Below are 22,344 nucleotides of genomic sequence, written 5' to 3'. Positions count from 1 at the left end.
GTACAGTCATTCCCTAATGATATAGAATATTGCCTATATTCAACTCCTTAAAAACGGTCTACTTTCAACAGCCTTAAGGGAGCTGCAGTCGGTCATGTTTTAAGGAAATTAATATAGGCAATATAACATGAAGACATTTAAGTGACTTGTAAGTGTGTGCAATGTAAACGAACATAAGTGTGTGTGAATCTAATCTGGAATTATTTCGATCAGTATTTTCTAGAAACCATCCATCGTCGCCACAACATCGTAAACAATGAACAAATTATGCGGGTCATAAATATCGTAGTAAATAGTAGATAATTTTACCATTTTACTATTTTTTATTATAGTATATCTGTATAAATATAATTATTACATAATATTATAAATTATAGGTTAGAGATATTCGAAAAAAATTATGCAATCCAAGTATAAATACCAAGTCAATTATAAGAATATCAACTCTCATTACTACAATCTACTCTATATATTAGTATTTTATTGAATTATTTAGAAATAAATAAAATATACTTACTTTTTTATCCTGGACGTAAATATGGCATTAATATTCCCAGTTTTTTTTTTTTTTGTTAAAAAGATCTTTTTTTATTGCCATGACGCCTGTCTTTTTTGTGTTCAATTGTAGTAGGGTACGTAATATTTAAATAATAAGAATTTTAGATCGCACTGTTAGTACCCGAGTACCCTTGGTTATCGAATGACAACGATACAAAAATAATATTATTATCATTGCAGTTGAATAATAATAATCATATATCTTTATTACCTAGTCAATATAATATATCCCCAATATTATAAATTATAATACATGATTAATGATTATACATAACATTATATAGTTATAATTAATAAATATTAAATTCACCGTGTTACTGGCGGTACGTGTAAAAAGGTATAATAAGATTAATTTTTGATATCGAATGGTTTCATGGGATTAAGTCTTGCCTAGAAGAATAGCAATAACATATTCTCGCACGCGCAGGAAAATGTCAAAATTCGGAGTGATTAAAATTGACACAACGCTTTTTAAGTATCTAAAAGACCAATAAGCCAGACAAAATTACAAGACATGTGGTTGATGCATTTTATTTTTGAAAACCAATTTGAATTTGTCATCTAATCTTTTAGGTTTTGATCGAAGCAATTTTAGATATTTAAATTAGTTATTAAAATATTAATAATTTAAAGAACTATACATTTCTTTTATTTTGAGACTTAAGTACATGCTCAATTTTTCAAATATCAAAAATCGCTTCGATCGAAACCTAGAAAAATAGAATACAAATTCATATCTGTTTTTAAAATTAAAATCCATCAAAACAAGCTTCAAACTTTTATCTGGCCTTTTGGTTGTTTTACATGTTTTTTTCGACCTGCTGCAGCCCCCTTAATCAAAGTAGATATAAGTAAGATTTTCTTAAAACAACGATTTTTAAAAAAATATTTAATTTATTGGTTTTCAATGCAATTTAAAAATGAATTATATTATAATGAAAGAAATCAATCAACAAAAATAAATTAGTAATTAATACGACCATTACATTAAGATAAATGACAAAAATATTTTAAATTTACTATTACTTATGATACAAAATAAATAATTTTATACAGTATAGTTAATACTCATTGATTAGTATTTTTATTACGCATAAAAACATGCATTAATTTTTACATTATTTATAACTAATCAATTAGGATCAATTCAGGTTTGGATTTTTTATTGACATTTTTTTCAGATTTTGTAATTGTCAAACTATTACTAAGATGCTGAAGCTGTTCAAAATTAAAATTCTTGGTAGTTTTCGTAATATTTTGAACATGACATGATGCCAATGACGTTTCATTTGCTTTGCGGTTATCATTTGTGTTTACAACTGGTGTTATGCTTAAACCCGGGCAAGATGATAACAACATGGCTGGACTCAATGGGACAATAGCTGTCTTCTTCACTTCAGGACTTTTATTCTGGAAAATTGTAGACTTTAAACGAGCCTGTTCGGTAGCAGAATCCAGGTCTATGTAAACTGATTTTGGATTACGCGAGCTTGTTGTCTTGGTCTTTAAAGTTGGTTTTGACTTGTCCATAGCTAAAAGTGTGGAGATCATTGGATGTTTGACATTCTTTAGTATATCAGAAGATGAAATGTTAGGTTTTTGCTTTTGTGACTGACCCATGCTATTAGGTGGTGTGTTGATTTCTGAAATCGAATCCAAATTATGCGATGATTTTAATTCGTTTGGTGTGTTATGTGAAATATTTAAGGGTTTACTTAGTTCCAAACGATTAGTTTTTGACCGTTTAGTGGGTTTATTGATAGATAACTTAGAATTTCGTATAATTTTCGAATCAATATTAATTTTAAGATTAATATTTTTTTTTTGTTTTCCACTTGACAGTCGATTAGTATCTAATTTGTCAGTTTTAGAACTAGCTGACCGTTTTTCTGCTTTTGGTTTACTATTGTTTCTTTTTAGTATCTGTTTTGTTGCTTGCAACTTTTGCTGCAATGTATAGTTATAACTTGTCTCTTGGGTCATTGGGAACATCAATGGAGATTGTGTATAAGGAGCGAACCTAGACATTATTTGATTAGATAACTGTGTATTCAATGGAAGCGCGTGTGAGACTTGTGGAGAATAAAGTCGTTTTTGGTTTTCAAGTGACATCTGAGTCGATAGAGCTTGCGACGAATTCAATGTACTGGTAGATTTAGAATTGGGAATTGGTGATGTAAGATCCTAAAAAAGACATTATGTTGTAGTTAAAAACCATTTTGAGAATTAACAAACAAAAATTAATTCACGTTTATTTAGAAAAGTGTTGTTAAACGGGATTTTATTTCTAAGTTTACGTGACGTTTTTAAAATTATAGGCATTGATAAAAGTGACCTCAGAAGAGATTTTCAAAATTATTTAACCATAAAAAACATGAGAATATTATAGTGAGCCCATAAGGGAGTAATGGGGCCGTACTCCCTCCCACTTTGGATGATGCATTTTATACGAAAACTTAATTATTTAAATTACAGATTTACATTTTAATACTTTTCTACCTCCTAAGTCATATAATTATAGTTAACCTCGTCTAGAGGTCGATTAGATGCCCCCCTCTTTAGTAGTAGATTTTAGTAGTCATCTTTATAAGTAGCAATTCGGTTTTTAATATTGTATCTGTATTTTTGAATATACAAATGTTATTAAAATCTGAACTACAATGCCTAGTTATTATTGAATTATTATATCACTGATAGGTATAATACTAAATAACAAATCTTCAAAGGTTCACCTAGAATAACTTCAAAAATTCGATTTTTTTTTTTTTTTAATTTTCTTAATTTTAAATATCAAAAATATGTTAAATGTAATTTAATGTTAATTAAGTTAAAAAGTAATACTTAAAAATGATTAAATTATATATTTTATTCATATCATACACTACATTTATCCTAACTTTCTATTTCATAATTATACCAAATATTACTACTACTTAATTTTATATTTAATCACATATTGTTTTTACTACGCAACAAAATTGCTGAGAAATTTATAATTTTTTCAGTTAACTGGGTATTATTCAAAATTTGGAGGTAATCTTTTGAGCAAAAATGATCTTCCTCTTTTCACCTGAAAATAATTGTCTTTTTTTTTTGCCTACTAGTTTAATGTTCCTTTGGGGTAGCGCAAAAAAAATCAAACATACAAAGAATTTAAACTTTTCAAAACATTTCCCTAAGAAAAATAATAAATGCCACTTTTCTTTTGTTTCTAATCTTATCCTTTATAATGGCCTAAAAATAACACAAATACTCGAAGAAGCAAAATGTTTCTACAAAAGATTTCATACCAAACTATCTCTTCATTCTAATCCTCTAATGAAAATTTATCTACCTTATCCATTCCAGGTAACTTCACAAGAGGGCTTAAGCAAAGATTCACGACCTTCTAAGTGAAATTTAAGCTAGTTTAGCTTAATGAACTAAAAAAAAAACTCAAAATAAGTAATGTCACTAATGAGTGGCTTCTTCCCTCAAAATATTCACGTATAATAACTCATTGTTACATTTGGTTACTGTTCTAGCCAAAAATAGATTGTAAATATCTTCTAAAAAAAAAGTTTAATGTTCGAAATTTTGGGTGGCGTTATTTAAAATTAGTTTAATAAGGCCATTTAGTATAATCCAGAGAGTAACACGAGAAGGGGGCAATAATTGTAGCTATGTACTTACACAACCTTAATACATTTTTGGAGTGTAGTAGGAACTGCCCCGTTCCTCATAGTGCCTATGCTAAATGGTTTCATTAAACTAATTATGAGACAGTACTTTCTAAAATATTGAAAGTGAAACCATAAGTGACGTGTTTAAACGAAGAGAAGAAATTACTTTATCATTTTTAGGTAATAGGAGTTGCACTGTGGAAGTATCTTGCAAATTACTTCCCCTACTATATGAACTATTCTTTAGTTAGTGCTTGCAGTTCATGGCACTCAAACCTCAAATATCCCATTGCTTACAATTTAATAAAATGAAAAGCAAAAGAATAATCTCATACTAAAATTTTAAACCTATATACATAAATATGCCATAAAATTAAATTACAAATACACTAGTATTATGAATTAAATATTTCTATCAAAAATATTAAGTATTTGTTTTTGGTTTGTTCAGTTTTTTTATGGATTATTATCTATATACTTACATTTTCATTATTTGCAATATTGCTTTTGTACTCAATTTTTTTCTCTTTTGTTTGAAGTTTTTGACAATACTTAATGATGATGTCAATAGATACATCTTCCTAAAATATTAAGACAAAAAACATTTAATTTATCTAATATAAAATTATTCTTATTATCAACACAAATACTGTATTTCTAAATTTTCTATTTAATGTTTTATTGTCTGCTATCTGATATACCAATTTATACAATATTATTTGTTATACAACTATTTAATAAAATCTACATTTTAATTTCTCATCACTTAATATATTTGACTCATCTTTCTATTTTATTTATCCGCATATTTTATACGTGACGTAATCCTCAAAAATACTATTTTATGGTACTACTAATCCTAAGAACTTGAATTTATTAACTCATACATTTCATAATTTCCCATTTTCATTACATACCTTACCACATTTAATGTGTTATGAATTATTTTATCCAAAATTATACAAAATTGCCTCTGTTTTACTTTTATTTTATCTTTAGTACTTTACCTTTAATTATTTTTTTTTTCATTCTTCTAGTGTCTTGTGGACTTTCTTTAGGCTTTTAACTACTAACAAAACTTCATATGCAAACATTGTACATCATGCATAGGTGTAACTAGACCTTAAAGTTAGGGGGGGGGAGCTTCAGCCCTAGAATTTTTATTATAAGTAAATTAAGTGGGAGGCTCTGTCCCCCATACCCTTCAAACACCTTACATTCATTGATTATACATATAATATGAATATAAAATAATATTTAATTATAAAACAAATAATAAACCAAGAGGTATTGAGGTTAAATATTTATATATTAACATATTATTAAGTATTATTTTATATATAAAGAATTTAACGATTTTTAGTTTATTGACAACTTCTTAATAGGGGAGTATTTGTGTTGTAAAAATTACACAACATGATACGTCTTACACAGGATCATTACATACAATAATATAGTTTAAATTAATATTTTTCCAAGATATTAATAAAAAAAATAAAACGATATTTTAAATTTAAGTTTAAAAATGTTACTATTATTGACAGGAGTGTGGGACTAGGAATTATGGCAGGAGGGGCTAAAATTTATGTTGTACCTCAAGTCCCCCCCTAGTTAAGCCTATGACATCATGTCACCTAAACCCTGTTTATATTTTTAAATTTGTCCATTGCTAAAGATAATAGGTAAAAGGGATCAACACTAAATCATGTTTCACAACTATTCTTACTCTAAAGCTTCTGATTATAACTATTTTTGAAGGAATGGTAATCCTTCAAATGTATGTTCTTATTAGAGTTGTAATTTAATGTTTATTATTTAGCATCAGTAATAGTCATTAATAATTGATTTTTTAGGATAAAAATAATCTTACTTTTGTTCCAACAATGTTTTGATAGACATTCAATAATAACTTAGATAGTGTGTTATCTTTTTGTTGCCAACAGGCTATACGGGATACACGCTTATAATATTGGTAAACTTGAATTAAAAGATGTTCATTTTCACAACGATTATTAGTTATAGCATATTCTGATTTCAGTCTACTTAATATTTGAACACTAAGGAAAAATGCCTCTTTTGAAATACCTTCTCGTTCATTATCACGTAAATATTTCCTAAAATTCATAATTTAATTATTACTTACAATATTCTAATCATTTAAAATTGTTAATTTCAACAAAAGTGTTTGTATTAATAATCATATTTTTATAACATACTTTTCAAGATCGGGTGTGTATTTTAACTGTATAGCCAAATCAAGTAGCATTTTGTGGTCACCTGTTTCTTTAAGAAAATCTAATAAAAGATGTATACAGCGATTCATGTGGTATGCAAACGAACCAGGACGATCTATTTCACTAACTGGTATTCTCCAAACACCCTAAATTAGAACTACATAAGTATAATTATCTACATCTAAAAAAATCATTAAATTACATTGAAAAAGTTATTAGGCCTTTGACCAACAAATAATCCTTGTTCTCCAAACATTAAATCTTTAAATTTATCAAAATCTTTATGAGATGGCGAACGGAAATAGAAATGAGCCAATCGATAATATGACTTGTAATGTTGAGGAAATCTTTTTAAACAATCTTCTAAAGCTTGAAGGCACCTTTGAATTAATGTCCACCGAACTAGAGAAATACAATTACAATAAATTATTACAATAAATAAATATAGAATTGTGTATTACATACAGTTGATTGAATCTTGAATAGACGAATCCAATTTTATTTTTTTCGAGGGCACATTTAAATTATCCTTAAAAAAAAAATTAAAAATAATTATACATTGAACATTTTATCCGCAATATATCTAACACTTAAGTTAGCATTTTTGGTAATGTATTCTCTTTGAAAACTAACTTTGGAATTATCGGCTTCTTTTTCAGGCGTTAAAACATGATTTATGATGTTGTTTAAAGTTTGATTTACTGTCAAGTTTATATCCTACAAAAATAATAATTAGAAATTTCATACTCAAGCATTAGATCAAAATATTTGTGAATAAATATATATTTGTTTTTATATAACAAATGGACTCAATTTGATGTATCTTAAATTAAATTATCTAAATAAAAAACATATTAGTAACATGAAATATATCAATTCATTAACATTAGAAAAAAAAAGAAATGATAAAATATTTAGTAAACAAAAAGTCTTAAACAAATTGATACATAAATATAAATAATTTAATTTTACAACTATGTATACATTTAATAAGTTATAACATACCTTTTTTATTATATCCTTATAATTTACTAATTCTGAGGTGGGCACATTACTGGGTTTTCTATAAATATTAAACAGATAAATTAAATAAACAGATTTTTTGTTAAAAAATAATATGCTTACTTATCAATAATAGGAGACATATTAGATATTTGATCTAATGCTATTTTAATTTTTGCAAATAATTCTTCATTTGATGATTGATTATCATGCTTTTCTAATAACTTTAATGCTCCAGCATGGATTCTATAATAAATCTGGAATTAAAAATTATTTCTCAGTGTTATTAAAAATACTATAAAGATATTTATAAGTAGATAGTTGAAATATTTTATTATTTATTTCATTAATATTAATAGTTTATGAATGTACATTTTTATACATTTACAAGCGAACGAGTGGTGTAGTCATAGGCGTACGCACGGGGCGAGCAATCGAGCATAATCTTTTTAAGGGCATAATAAAATTTCAACCAGATAATAGTACTAATAATGAATCAATACATTCATGGCTAGATCATAAATAATTATGATCTAAATAATTACATAAAATTATTTAATGTATTTTTCACTGAACTCAAATTATTCAGTTTAATATCAATTACAAGTTGTTCTTGCGAAGGATATTTTTAAAATTAACAATAGTAAAAATAAATTAAGAAGTGCTATACATCAAGACCGACTAAATAGTTTATTATTAATGTTTACTGAACCAAAACTAACACGTTTTAATATTGACATGGTCATAGACGAATTCAAAAGCATGAGAAATAGAAGAATTCATTTATAATCTTTAATTACATTTATAGAATACTAGCTGATCCCGTGCACTTCGTTGTCTGTTAAAAATGCCAACTCTATATTATAATACGATCAAAACTTAGTTTAATTTGTGATTATTAATATTCAGTGTAATAATATTGTGTTCAAAACTTGAACATTTTTATTAACAATCTTGAATCTCAAAAAATGTGTTCAAACACATCACTTTAAAATGCTTTTTTATTGCACATTAACTTGGTGGAACGAAGCCACGAAGGTATAATGAAAACTGCAACTTTTGAGCTGATTGTTCAGGCTCTACGTTCATCATCAGTGTCAGTCAGGATACATTGGATTATAATTTATATTATATTATTTAAGTCATTCCACTCGACGTTGCCCGAGAGACTCACTTATGATTATACGAGTAGTACATTATCAAACAGGCAATCCATCTTTGGTGGATTGTGGACCCCGCGAGATGAGTACGTAAGTTTTTAATTTCTAACTCAAATATATATCAAGTTTGTTAGCTGGTATAATCTGACTTTATCGGTGAAAAAACGTTCAATTAATACAAAATACGGATTTTTATTGATGAATCTCGGTTTTCGTACAACTTCTTAAAGTTTTATTGTAATCGGACATAATACGTCTCAACGTTTGTTATTTTTACGCGCCGAGTCGTACGATATCGAAAAATGAACATTTATAAAGAAATAATTACTCAATTAACTTAAAGAATTGAAATTAAACCTCTAATTTAGTTCATAATTTTTTTACATTACAAAAAAAATGAAAATAATCGGATAAGTGACAAAGATTTTCATTATTATCGATAAATTTCTCAGAACAACTGATATCTACACACAGATATCTGTATATATAAAAAGACTTGTCTGTATATATAAAAAGACTTTCTGTATATATAAAGAGACTTGTCCTGGGTGATTCATCATCGCCTAGCCGGAACTGCTGAAGCTATGGATATGAAATTTTCAGTAAATGTACTTATTACTATGTAAAGGCGCACTAAGAAAGGATTTTTCGAAATTCGCATTTTAAAAGGTAAAAAGAGCGTAAAATAGTTAATTTTTAATTACCGGTGGGTGAGGTTCGCGGTACGGCAGCCGTCGACGCGCGGTGGCTAGACGTGGCCGCCCAAATTTCCCTTTCCATGTCACCACCGCCGACACCACACACCACGGCGCCATCGACCTGCTTAATACCGAACCGAAAATAAACCGAACGACGAGCAGATAATATATAGATAAGTCTCGGATACTCAACACTTATCGATAACACATTATATATTATGAATTTCGATTTTAAAATAACACGGTGGCATGTGTCATTTATGATTCTATTATAACGCTTGCCATAATCGACGACGCATACAGGCTTTTCCAACAGGAGTAGTAGTGGAGGTAGGCAGTACCAAAAATACTGTTTATAAAAAGGTATTGAGATGAACAAATATGTCAATATAAATATTGATGGGTTTTTATAACACCATAATGTATATAATAATGTTACAATAATAATAAGAAGTAAAAATAGTAATAATAAGAATAATACTAATAATAGTAATAATATTTATAATAATACGTAAAACATTTTTTTCAATTACAGAAAGTTATAATTTTTTGGGTATATTTTATTTCAACATTTCGTCGATTAGAATTGTATCTTACAATTTGTCTTCAAAATATTAAAATAAAGTAATTTTTGCTGACTTCTAATTGTTACAATACATGGGAAATCTAGGATAAACTTATCTAAAAGCAGCCTGTAATAAATATAAAAACTGATAAAATAAAAGTTATAGTAGGTTACACAAAAAAACTGTACACGGGCGAAGCCGGGTTATTCAGCTTGTCAAACATAATTTGACGGATAAAATGGTCAGATCGCAGATAGCTAGAAACCACCGGCAGCCACGCTGCATATAGGTATACAATTTACACATTTATTTTAATTATTAATTATTTACTAACTTTATCGGAATAAATTTATGTCTATGACACTTACAAATAATTTGACTTTCTGTTAAAGAATTTTCAAAATAGGTCAGTAGATCCAGAGATTATCCTTTACAATCTCACAAACTTTACCTCTTTATATAATAGTATAGATAATATTATGTATGTACAATTTATTGTTCAATAAATCAAGATTTTTTTCAAATTTTGGGTATTCTGCTTTTTTTCTTTTTATACACATAATTGTATTTATAATATTTAATTTTTAACTTCAAAAATATATGTATAGAAATCAATACTTTAATGTTGTGTGCACATATAACTTGATTCTATTGACACAATTTTAATTTAAAATTAGAATGTACAGTAGAAACTCGTTTAACCATCACTCGATTTACCGTCACGCTCTGTTATCCGCCAAAAACGATCTTAGAGACCCCAACTAGCCACTCAGAAACAGAAGCAATGCAATCAAAATGCATTAATTGGTTTGAAGTGCAAGAGGAGGCAAATGCAACGCAGATCTTATTTCATAAAATATGATACATGTTCAGTCAAAAACTACGTGCCTCAAAAAATTACACAATATAAATATATATCATAAGTATTTATTATTTATTACATATTATTTTTTGAAAAATTTCAGTTAACCATTTATTCTATTAATTGTCATTGTCCCGGTTTCGACACTGACGGTTAAACAAGTTTCTACAGTATATTAATATTTAAAAAAAAATTAAGGTCACTGTCCAAATATTGGGGCATTAATTGTTCCAGAATCGACCGAAAATTGAAGTCTGCACACGTCTAGGGATGTAGTGTGTGACATAGTATATAAGTTAAACATTTTTAATACAAAAATGACACCCCCCTCTACCATTTTCAAAAATTATATTTTTAATTAAATTTAATAATATTTTACTAAAATTAAACATCTTCCGTGTGTTAAAGGGTTGTCCGACCAGTTCTTCCGAGTTACCCCGGAGACACTCGACCCCTATATGTAACCATGAGGTTATCTCTTCCGGGCAAGAAACTCGGATGTCTATCCGGGAGACCCTCCCGGGGCGCCGCCTCACCTCAGGCGCCATATTGAGTGACCGCCGCGGCCAGGGACCGACGGATAATTGCCTGAGTCAAACCCCTTCTACTAAGGCGGTACTCCCACAGTAGAAGAAAATTAAAAAAAAAAAAAAAATTAAAAAATTAAACAGTAAATAATTAAACAAACCAAAAGGCTTTAAAAAAAAAAAAAAAATGTTTAAAATGATTTAATAGGTTAGTCACTTAATTTTGTTACTTAAAAGTTTAAATATATTTTTACCTCAAGTACTTCAATTGAATAATATTGAGGAGAACTATAAATAATATGTTCTGGAAAAATAGCCCCATAGGAATCTAAATACTGAGCAGCTTTTAAGTAATGATCCATAAATACTGTTGAGTTATCATCATTTTTCTCAGTTATTTTTCCAAGTATATAATGATGCATCCAACGTTCATCCTGGGAATCGCAATCAGTGTATTCCCAAACCTAATGTTAATTGATAACATAATTTAGATTAAAAAATATAAATATAAATATAAATATCTTAGTAAAAATTTACATTGTTAGCAGTTTCAAAACATTTTCTAGCCATTTTGATCATTTTTTCTTTTTCATCTTCAAGCTCTCCAAACATTTGTAAACTCATATTAGACGTTTCCTGTAAAAATATGTGTAAGAGTAATAATAAATAAATTATACTTAAAATTACAATTTACTTTTATATTTTTAAAAATATGTTACATAAATTATACATAAAATAAAATAAAATCTTCCAAGAATTTAAAAAAATTTTCTAACCATTTAAATAGTTTCACAGAATGGAATAAGAATATAATAGTAAACAAATAATAAATAATTATATTAATTATTAAGAAGAAAATAAATAATTCAATAATATGATGTATATTATAATTATTTACTATACAAAAAGCAAGGTTATCATGATGATGTAAGGAGTCATCACTTATCTCAATTGAAGTGGACTAAAAGTGTTATCACCAACTCAACTTAATTATAGAAATTATAGGAAAAATGTTAGTATTCATTTTTTACTCTAAATTGCTAAATTTTTGAGCATTTTTTTAATAAAGAATTTTTATTTTTTTATATATTTTTAGCAAAATACATGATAAATCCTAATGTAATTTGTTATTTTGTATCACCAATTTTAATTTATCAGTAATATATTAGTATTATATACTATAAATTTGACAAGAAAATAGTTGACTTAAAAAATAAAAAACTAAAATTAAAGGTCGGTAACTAATTATTATTCTTAGTTTACTAGACACTAATTTGACATTAACCAATTAACAATGAACACATTATTGTATCACACGCAACTTGTAAACATTGCCATCAAATAAATAAAGCAATGTGATTTAATCAGTTATAAGTACCAAAAATTATAAATAATTTAAATACACACCTGTTTCAATAAACGTGAACAAAAAGAATGTATGCTGTAAGTGAATGTTCCATATTCAATGAGAAGGGTTGTATTTTCGGGACTCATTTTTAGAGAATGCTTATAACATCGACCAGTCATATGAGCTTTTCTAATTATTTGACCTTCATTCTTAATTGATTCACACTGAAAAAAATAGTTTTTAATAAAAACTTTTTTAAAATTATTGAAGAAAATTTTTAATAAACTAAAATATACAATTTGAGTCTATAATTTTTATACCATTCTTACTTCTATAATATTCTATTAGTAATCACAACTTTCATTTATTAATACATAATTTATATCAATGCAAATAGACTATTTATTTAACAAATTTTAAAATATTTTCATGATAAAATATATAGTTCAAATAAATATAAATAAATGTCAACTTACTGAATTTAATTTTGTTTCTATTTGACTCCCTCTAGCTAAAGCCATGGCAGCCCAAGAATCAAAACGATCTAAGTTATTGCAAAGATCCAATAAGTAATATCGAATAGCTTTATTCTGAAACAGTTATAGATTATTCACTATGATTTTATTAATATGGTTAAAATTTAATTAAGAATTTACCCAAGTTTTGTTTTTGAAATTAAAATCAGCCATTAAATAAAAAATATCTTTCACATCATTAGGTAAAGGATTATCATTTTTAGGCAACTGGTCTGTTTCCCCTTTGATATACATCAATAAATTATCCATTAATCGGTCTGAAATATTAATATAAATTAATCTAATTAATCTAATTATAAAAATGTATTCTTTAAACACATTTTAATTAACTTTACTTGGATTGATTTCTTCTGGTATTAAAGCTATGACTTTTTGAAGCATAGCTTCTGTATCAGAATTAATAGTAAATACTTTTGATATTCCATCATAACTAGGTAATTCTTGCGGTTGATAAAAATGCATTAATTGTCTAGCTCGTGGCCATGTTAGTGCTAATCCCATAGATTTGTGATCCTATATAAATAAAAATAACAATTATTATTATGAAAACAAAATTAATTTACAAAATAATATTATTTTTTAATACCTGTACATGGCGTGGTTTATTACGTTTGATTAAATGTGTATATAAACAATAAAAAATTTGATCAACTTGTTGCACTAGTGATGTGCTATACAAATCTGTATGAATAAATTGTTCTATTTCAGATAATGTTAGAAATAGAAGAACACCGTCTTCATAATAACACCAACATTTACTGCACAAGTTTAAATATATACAAATTAAATTAAATTTTATTGGTAGACATATCAATTTAATACTTACTTTCCTAAATATTTATGACCGAGGAAAAGTAATGATAAAGACTGTGGAATATTAGTTGTTTGAGAAGAAAACGAATTGTCAGTTTTAGATTCCTCACTGGAAATACAAATGGTTATTAAAAAATTAGTCCTATATGTACTGGTTAAAATACTTACTAATACAATGTAATGAAATAGACAAGTATTCATTTTAAAGTTATTTAAACCAAATATAATTTAAAATTTAAATAATTAATCAAAATAAATAAAATACTAGACAATTTATTTTAAGATTTATTATAATAAATAATAAACTACTTCAAAAACATTAATCACCTTAATAAAATCATAGACATATCTGACTTTAAAATATCATGATAATCATAAAAGAAACAATTTAATTTACTTAAAACAAATTTTAACATACAATTATTTTTAAATAATTTCAATTAATTAAGAAAGAAAAACTCACTATTTTAATAAATGATAAATTAACAACCACGGAGATACAGCATCGATTTCTGGATTTCCATCAGAAGATTCTATCAGATATGATAGAAGATTTATGACCGATTGTATAAGTTTTGATTTAGATCCTTGTGATATATTATCAACTAATAAAATATTAAGTTAAAAATAAAATACTTTACTTGTTGCAATTTTACTACTTACAAACATCTAAGCCCTCTATTTTGATTGATTCTAACATAGCATATAATATATTGTTTATAAATTCAGCCTGATTAGTCTTTTGGTTTGGATCACTATCTTCTATAAGACTTTTGCGATGTTGTAGAATAGCTTCATACAAGCACGGTTCACACCATTTAAATAATTCCTTTAATAATAATAATAATTTTAAAATAAAACATTAAAATTAATTTATATATTCTTACGTGATAATCTTTCAACTCTAAAAATGATTTTAACATAAATATGTATTGATTCATTCGTGTCATAGTTTGATAATTGGGTATCTCCATGAAAGCAGATTGAGGTTTTAAGGTATCTTTTAAAATATTTACAACACTTAGATATTTTTTGGATTCGTACAGGTCTTTTACAGTGCTTAATAAATTATTCCTAGAAATAAATATTTAAATTTTAAAATATATATTTTTACAGAAATATATTAATAACAAACCTTTTTAATGTGATAATAAGTTTATCTGCTATCCTTTTATTTATTCGGTAAAAATATTCTAAATTTGGCAAAACAATTTCATAATCATCCAGATCGCAAATAAAATTCAATAACTAAAATTGATTAATTTATTATTTTAAAATTTTAAATTATGTTTAAAAATATTAATTAAATGATGTATTCAATATTTTAAATGTACGAGTATACCTATGTTACGCCGAATTCGTGAAATTGCCAATTACGTGAATCGGCAAAACCATTTTTTTAAAAGTTGTAAAAATAATTCAATATAAATGAATGTGTTAAATTTATAATATTACATAAAATACTGAAAATATAATAAAATCTAATTGTAGTAATAAATAACGTGTAATCGGCAATTTCATAAATTTAGCGTAACATACCTAAAAATTTTAAATTCAAAAATATTTAAAAAAGATTATGAAATAAAGATTTATAGTAATAGATCAAATATAATATACATAAAATATGATCAGTGTCGCAACAAATAAGACGGGGTGATGTTTAACATTGGAACACTAAAATTTAAAGAAAAACCCCATTATAAACGTAAACTAGGGAGTATTTTCAATAAGAAAGAATTAAATGAAATCTATGATCATTTAAAATACTGAACACAATAAAATACTGATACTAATAAATTAATAACAATTAATAATAATAAATTAATATTACAAAGTGGCATTGCTCAGTCTGCATATCAAAATAATAAAAAAGTAATGGGTATTAGTATATTACATACTATACTACTTCAGTCATTAATTTGTTTTAATCTATATAATGTTTAAATACTGATTAAACATTCTAAGAATAACTGTATGATAGACGATGGTATCACACAAGTTTGCGTCAAACGAAGACCAGCACTTATTTTTCATGCTCTTTTTAAATATTGTTAATAAATCTTAATAGATATAAAAACATGTTAATTGTTAATTATTACTAGATCGCGAATTTATATGCATTGAAAATCAACCAAATATGAGCTAAAAAATCTTAAATATGCACTAATTTGTTAAAATATGCATAAAACAATAAGCAAAAAAAAAAATTATTCTTTGAACAACAATAATAATAATGAAATAATGTCAATGATCAATCAAGGCTGTAATCAATAATTTCCTATCCTTGATATACATATTTTATTTCCCCGATTAATCTAATGCCACATTTGGAAAAAACTGTTTATACGTTATACCTAAAAGTTGACCTATTAATTTATTTTGATATAAATCAAAGTTATAAAAATATAACATTTTTTTCTTACTTACATTATAATAGACAATAGTATGTATTTAAAAATGTCATATAAAAAACATAAAAATATGTACTAAAAGATGAAATATGCAATTCAAATTGTAAAATAAGCCTTTAAAATAGAAAAAATATGCACTAAAAAAAGTTTTATTTTTTAATTGTTATACACGAAACAAATTTTGTACAAACTTAGCATATCATACTATCAACCAATATAAATATGTAAATGCATACAAAATACAAATTCACGGTATAAAAATTACTCATTAGGATGGAAATTATTATTTATATAATTTATGATAGGCCTGCGATATTGATTACAATTAACTCTTAGCTATATTTATATAATATATTATGTATATATAGTAGCTTTAACAGGTTTTGGAGTTATTTTTGAATAATTGGTCAATATTAGCTTACAACGATTTTTTTAAAAGATTATTACAATTAAAAAATTACATAATTTAACTAATAGTAGCGCAACAACTCAAAGTTTGTAACACAAAAATAACTTTCAATGGGACGCTTTAACCTTTACTACATCTTACAAATGTACAAGTACAACATAGAAAAAACTATTTTAAACGGACAAGAACCACTAACCTAACTTACAGAGGAGGCGGCCGTCTCTTCCCTTGTAAGCTAGTTGATAACCTTTTATTTTTTTGCTTTTTCTATTTTATAGTAAAATTTACATGTATAAAAGTTATTTTTAATATTTTTTCCCCCTTATAATCTCGGGTTGGATCCGTCTATGTATAATTATTTAGGGTTTTCTATTATCTTCAGTACAAAATATACATCAAGAAAAAATTAAAAACCAATAAAATAATCTTAAAATAGATTAATAATTAAGAAAATTTGAAACATCTTATACATTTATAAGTTAAATACACAGCAATTTTATGTTTTTCAATAAATTAACTTTTAATGAAAATTTGTAGAAAAAAAAATTATTAGGTGTCCTTTAATTTATGATAATAATATGCGCCAACTCTATAAATTGTAATATTCATGCTTAATAGGAATTTATAATTACAAAAATAAATTTAAATAAGCAAAATAAAAACTTAAGATTACCATTTCAAGCACATCACATGTAAGTCTGATTTCTTTATCTTGTAAGTTAAATAATGCTCTTAGCCGTAGAAAACGAACATTAATCGCCATATAATTATCTTTTAAATCTAATGTTGAGAGTGCATCATTTATACTACCGATCCATAAAGAACAGAACTCTCCTCCAATAATACTAGAAAATGAATTTACACGAGAGGATTTAATAATAATGATCTATATAAATAAAAATTAATATTTATGTCAAATTATTAATATATACCTTCCTTCTAATGGCTTATGACTAGTTTTTAATTGAAAATAAAGATCACATAATAATTCTCCATAAGTAAGAATAGATATAATTTCATCTTTCACTTGTATAATTTTTTTATCCTCTAAAGAATCTACATTTGATTCAAGAATATAAGTTAAATGTTGTTTTTCTGTATGAATCCTAATTAAATGAAACATCTAAGATAAATATTGAAAAAATATCTAATGGATTTAGTTCACTTACCATACTCTTTTAAAAACATCTATATATACTTGAATCATGTTGATAGGCCAAGTATTAGTCCATTTATTCGCAATAATAACTAAAAAAATTTCTAATAAATCAGAAATTGACTTTTTGTTATTAAGTTCAACAAAATTATTTAAATCTTTTGCTTCATGATTGGTTCCAAAATAATTTTCATCATTTATTTGTCTAGTAATAATGTAAAAAGAAAATTATTTCAAATTGTATTAAGTATTTTATTTATTATACATACTTAAGACGTTCTTCTTCAGAAATATTATTTTTCAGTAAATTTTCAGTAAGTCCATCACTCATTGCATCTGAGAATTCATATAACCTGTATAAGTCCATTGTATCCATGGAATCGTCTGACCATTTTATTGGATTACATTTATTACTGCCATCATTGCTAAGTCTTAAACCAATGAAATCATTCAATCATTAATCAATAATAATTTATTTAGTTTAAAAATTAATTTTACAATAAATGTTGGGGCATGATATTCCATATTGATTTGACTAGTGTTGACTCATTAACTTTTGAATTAGTTTTATTTCGAGCTGATCGTCGACTTAACTTCAAATGATCCGCAAGTGGTGGTGAACTTTTTCTTCGTTTCGTTACAGGAACTATTAAAATTAACAAAATAATATAATTATAAAAGATAAACATTGAGTTATAATATCTACCATCAAGTTTAAATGAAAGCTTTTCAAAATCTTCTTCAATAATTTTTTCATCTACTATGATATGGTTTTTTGTTGTGTCGAGAGTTAAGGATTCATGATTAAATTGTATAGGTTCATAAAGAAGCTGAAAAATTATGATTAAGAATTTGAAATATATATAAATAAATAAATAAAAATATATAAACAATTCATGTAGATATAAACTATTTATTATTTTTTATATTGAAAAATTATTCAAATTTAACATAAATTGTTTTTTTTACGTTTTATGCTATTTAAAATTAACTATAATTACCGAATGTTCATAATTTTCAAACATATGATCATAAATCGTTAGTAACCATTTTCCAAGTTGTACCCAACTTTTGAACACTAAATGCTTAGCATACAATTTAGGTTTGCACTCCGTGTTTTTAAATGACTTTTTTAAACATAAAGCAGGATTATTTTTCTTAATATCTTCAATTTCATCTAATATCTTATGCTGTATATTTGTATCTATTATATCAGTACATGTTATATCTAAACCACTGAAAGTATAAACAAAAACAAAAGTTGTTTAAAAATATACATTTTTTCAAATTTAAATATTTTAATCTAATTTTTTACTTACCCGTTAGAGCAATAACTTTTAAAATAGGATATTAATGATGGAAATTTTTTGAATATAATTTCTTTGATAAAATGTCCTTTTAAATATCCAGAATCTAAATTAAGTGATACACTTATATAATATAAACAACAAACATATTCGCTGCTTACATATAATAAAGTTATCAATTTATCCAAAGTAGGCCAATGATTAGGATTACATTTAATACCCTGCAAAATTTTTTTTATTATATGATTTTTTAAGTAAGACATACTCATATGTTAGTAAAATATAAATTATTAAAACCAATTAATTACAATACGCTAATATAACATGTTTTGAGGGAACTTAAACTCTATATTCCATGAATGTTAAGAGCATGACCGGTCAAACAGCCGAAACAATTTTCTTTATTATGCCCTAAGCCTTTGAAGACTAACTCACTTATGTGTACGCGCTGCTTGTCGCGTTAAGAGTATGACCAGTCATGCAAACATTACAACATGAACATTGCACAAAAAATTGTACAAAGCAGCGTTATTTTTAGGGTAATTTTGACAATTCGTTGTTTGTTAACAAACATATACAATTGTGACTTAAAAATATAAGACATACATAATGGTGCTATACCACTTATATTTTGGAAATACCTTGTACATGACTACATTATTAAGATGATGGTAATAAAGTGGTTTTATTAAATATTAGTTACCTCCAAAAATGCTGATATTGCTTGATCAGTTTGATATAACTTGCAATGAGTAAGGCCTATTCGATACCATAGATTTAAATCAGTATCGTCCATTTTTAAAGCCTAAATAATACAAGTAATCAATATTTTTATATTTAAAATAAATAATTTGATGAAATTTACCTCTTGATAATGAATTAAGGCTTCGTGGTAGTTGGATTTTTTTAACAAAATATTTCCTAAATTAGTGAAGCAACAATATTTTAAATGAGCTAAAGATGACTGAGATTTATCTTTTTGATTCAATGTAGTATTTAGCTAAAAATAATAATAAATAAATGTAATAAGAAATTAATTAAAACTCAAAGATAGACAATTTTTTTAAAACATACAGAACTAATGATTTCTTTTTCTAACAAATCTGATAGTAGTTCCTCTGCCTCATCTAATTGATCTCTAGCTAAACACTGTAATGCTTGGCTATATTGTAATTCTGCTTTTGTTTCCTGAAATTAAATAATTTATAAATAATAATTATTTTTTTATTTTTTTACATTAAATTTAAACTGAGTACTTAGGTTGATATTAGTATTATAACTTGAATGTATAAATATGTATAGGTACTATGAATAATCTTGAATCAAACATTTTAATTTTTATAATCAAAAAAAACTACATAGGTTTTAGATGACAACAATTTATAAATGTATGTTGATTAACTTGACTAGGGTTGCCATTCGTCCCAATTTCGCTAGACATTACCAATTTTCACAATACAGTCCCGATATTTTTCAACTCCTGGCCAAGACATGGATATGTATCGGTTTCTTAAAATTAGTCCCGAATTGTTATCATTCGTGAATTATTAAAAAATTTCTGAGAAGCTGAGGACTAATAATTTAGTGTTTCATAACGGCATAGCGTGTGCAATTTATAGAATTGATGATTATCAGTCAAACATTCTATTTATCATTCACTTGTGTTGTTTCCCCATTTAAATTTAATAACTTACTATGACAATTGTGTTATAATAACAAATGTTTATTTACATGCTATTATACTTAATTTATATTATTTACATTATGGTTCCAAGATGATTATGCAGCTTCACTGACAAACTCCAGAACGAACTTCCATTTATTAAAAAGGTAAAAACCAACTAAAATTTTGATGTACAATGTGCTATATGATTAAGTACATTTTTGGTTAGCCATGGTAGGAAAACTGATAAAACTTATCATATGAAATATAATAAACATAAAATAACATAAAAGGCTGCATTAACATTTAGCAAAGTAAATATTTTTTTTATACCATAAAAAGCTAATGATGATTTATTAAAATTAGCGGTCAAAGAAGTACTCTTAGTTTTTTTATAAACCTTTTATTTAACCTTTTTAATTTAAGAATTATAAATTATATTTATACATAAGAAAATAATAACTATATTATTACATTTTGTTGTATTTCTAATATTTCTGACTTTTTTAATTTATAAGTATTTTACAAATATTAAATAACGTTAGACTAAAAAAAAATATTATTGAAAATTCCAACAAATGTATTTGGAGGAGGGTTATTATAGCGTCCAGGCTTGTATTTTTTGATAAATGGCAACCTTAAGCTTGACACATAATGAAATAAAACAATGATTCTATTATTTGGAAGGTATAATAAAGTAATTATTAACTTCAAAATACAAATCAAACACAACTCATTTACAAAAATGGTGATTAATATTACTAGCATTATTAATTTAAATTTTCGGTTAATTTAAAAAAAATAAACACGATTCTTTAATTTATTTTGTTCAACACATAATATATAGAAAAAAAAAATTATTAAAGCATAAGACTATTAAGTATTTTTCTGAATGATTAATTAAAAATCACCTACCAGCACTTCTTTGGTAATTTTAACCGGCTCATCATCATTGTTACTGCTCTCATCAGTGGAACAATCATTTAACGCCTTGAGCTTCGTCGGTAACATAATAATATAGTCAATGAGATAAAACTGTCGAAGCACATCGACGTCTTCGGGTAAATGAGTTAATACTAGTCACGCAAAATCCGCTAACGATTCCCACTGACAGCAGATTTCGATCAGTTGAAGTACGCGAAAAAGGAACTATATTTCAATCGCATTTTACGTAAGTATGAATTTAGAATTGGTTATAATTAAAACACAACTTTATCATATAATGTGCTTAATTAAAAAAAAAAACGGAATGTCTGTAAACAGTGTAAACAATTATAATTTGTAAGTAATAACTCCCCAAGCTTATCTCAATAAGTAATCTCTGATAACAAATAAACAACAACAAAAAGTTTTCATTGTAAATCGGCTGCGTTTGTTCAAATAATATAGTGGGGTTAACAACTGATAAAGTCGTTGGGTTATGATGGGGGGA

The 22,344-nt window shown here is 25.9% G+C and overlaps 1 protein-coding gene across 1 annotated transcript; it reads right to left on the bottom strand.

The window, feature by feature from the left end:
• Nucleotides 1-1,616: 1,616 nt before the first annotated feature.
• On the bottom strand, nt 1,617-22,177 carry LOC112596513 (calcineurin-binding protein cabin-1-like). The gene is made up of 33 exons (XM_025342230.1): nt 21,828-22,177; nt 20,324-20,437; nt 20,115-20,249; nt 19,953-20,054; nt 19,262-19,470; nt 18,944-19,178; nt 18,649-18,772; nt 18,441-18,588; nt 18,212-18,373; nt 17,956-18,147; nt 17,719-17,892; nt 17,460-17,631; nt 15,102-15,214; nt 14,854-15,040; nt 14,630-14,795; nt 14,430-14,571; nt 13,980-14,075; nt 13,740-13,911; nt 13,489-13,666; nt 13,274-13,410; nt 13,094-13,207; nt 12,677-12,841; nt 11,807-11,905; nt 11,524-11,733; nt 7,580-7,713; nt 7,460-7,517; nt 7,088-7,171; nt 6,920-6,983; nt 6,657-6,856; nt 6,437-6,600; nt 6,091-6,334; nt 4,703-4,801; nt 1,617-2,742 (listed from the first exon to the last, which is right to left on the bottom strand). Exons 1-33 carry the CDS (start codon nt 21,921-21,923, stop codon nt 1,687-1,689), a joined length of 5,745 nt encoding a protein of 1,914 aa, XP_025198015.1. The 5' UTR covers nt 21,924-22,177; the 3' UTR covers nt 1,617-1,686.
• Nucleotides 22,178-22,344: the final 167 nt, after the last annotated feature.

This window comes from Melanaphis sacchari, unplaced genomic scaffold, assembly GCF_002803265.2.
Source record: "Melanaphis sacchari strain LSU unplaced genomic scaffold, SCAv2.0 Contig32_pilon_pilon, whole genome shotgun sequence".
Lineage (NCBI taxonomy): Eukaryota > Metazoa > Arthropoda > Insecta > Hemiptera > Aphididae > Melanaphis > Melanaphis sacchari.
Note: the sequence above shows the minus strand (reverse complement) of the source record. Positions and strands in the feature narration are given on the sequence as shown.

Coding starts and splice junctions, on each gene's coding strand:
- LOC112596513 (XM_025342230.1), bottom strand. CDS start 21,923: ATGTTACCGACGAAGCTCAAGGCGTTAAATGATTGTTCCACTGATGAG. Junction 18,374..18,440: donor ATCATGCCCCAACATTTATT/GTAAAATTAATT, acceptor CATTGGTTTAAG/ACTTAGCAATGATGGCAGTA. Junction 13,208..13,273: donor ATTTCAAAAACAAAACTTGG/GTAAATTCTTAA, acceptor TAACTGTTTCAG/AATAAAGCTATTCGATATTA.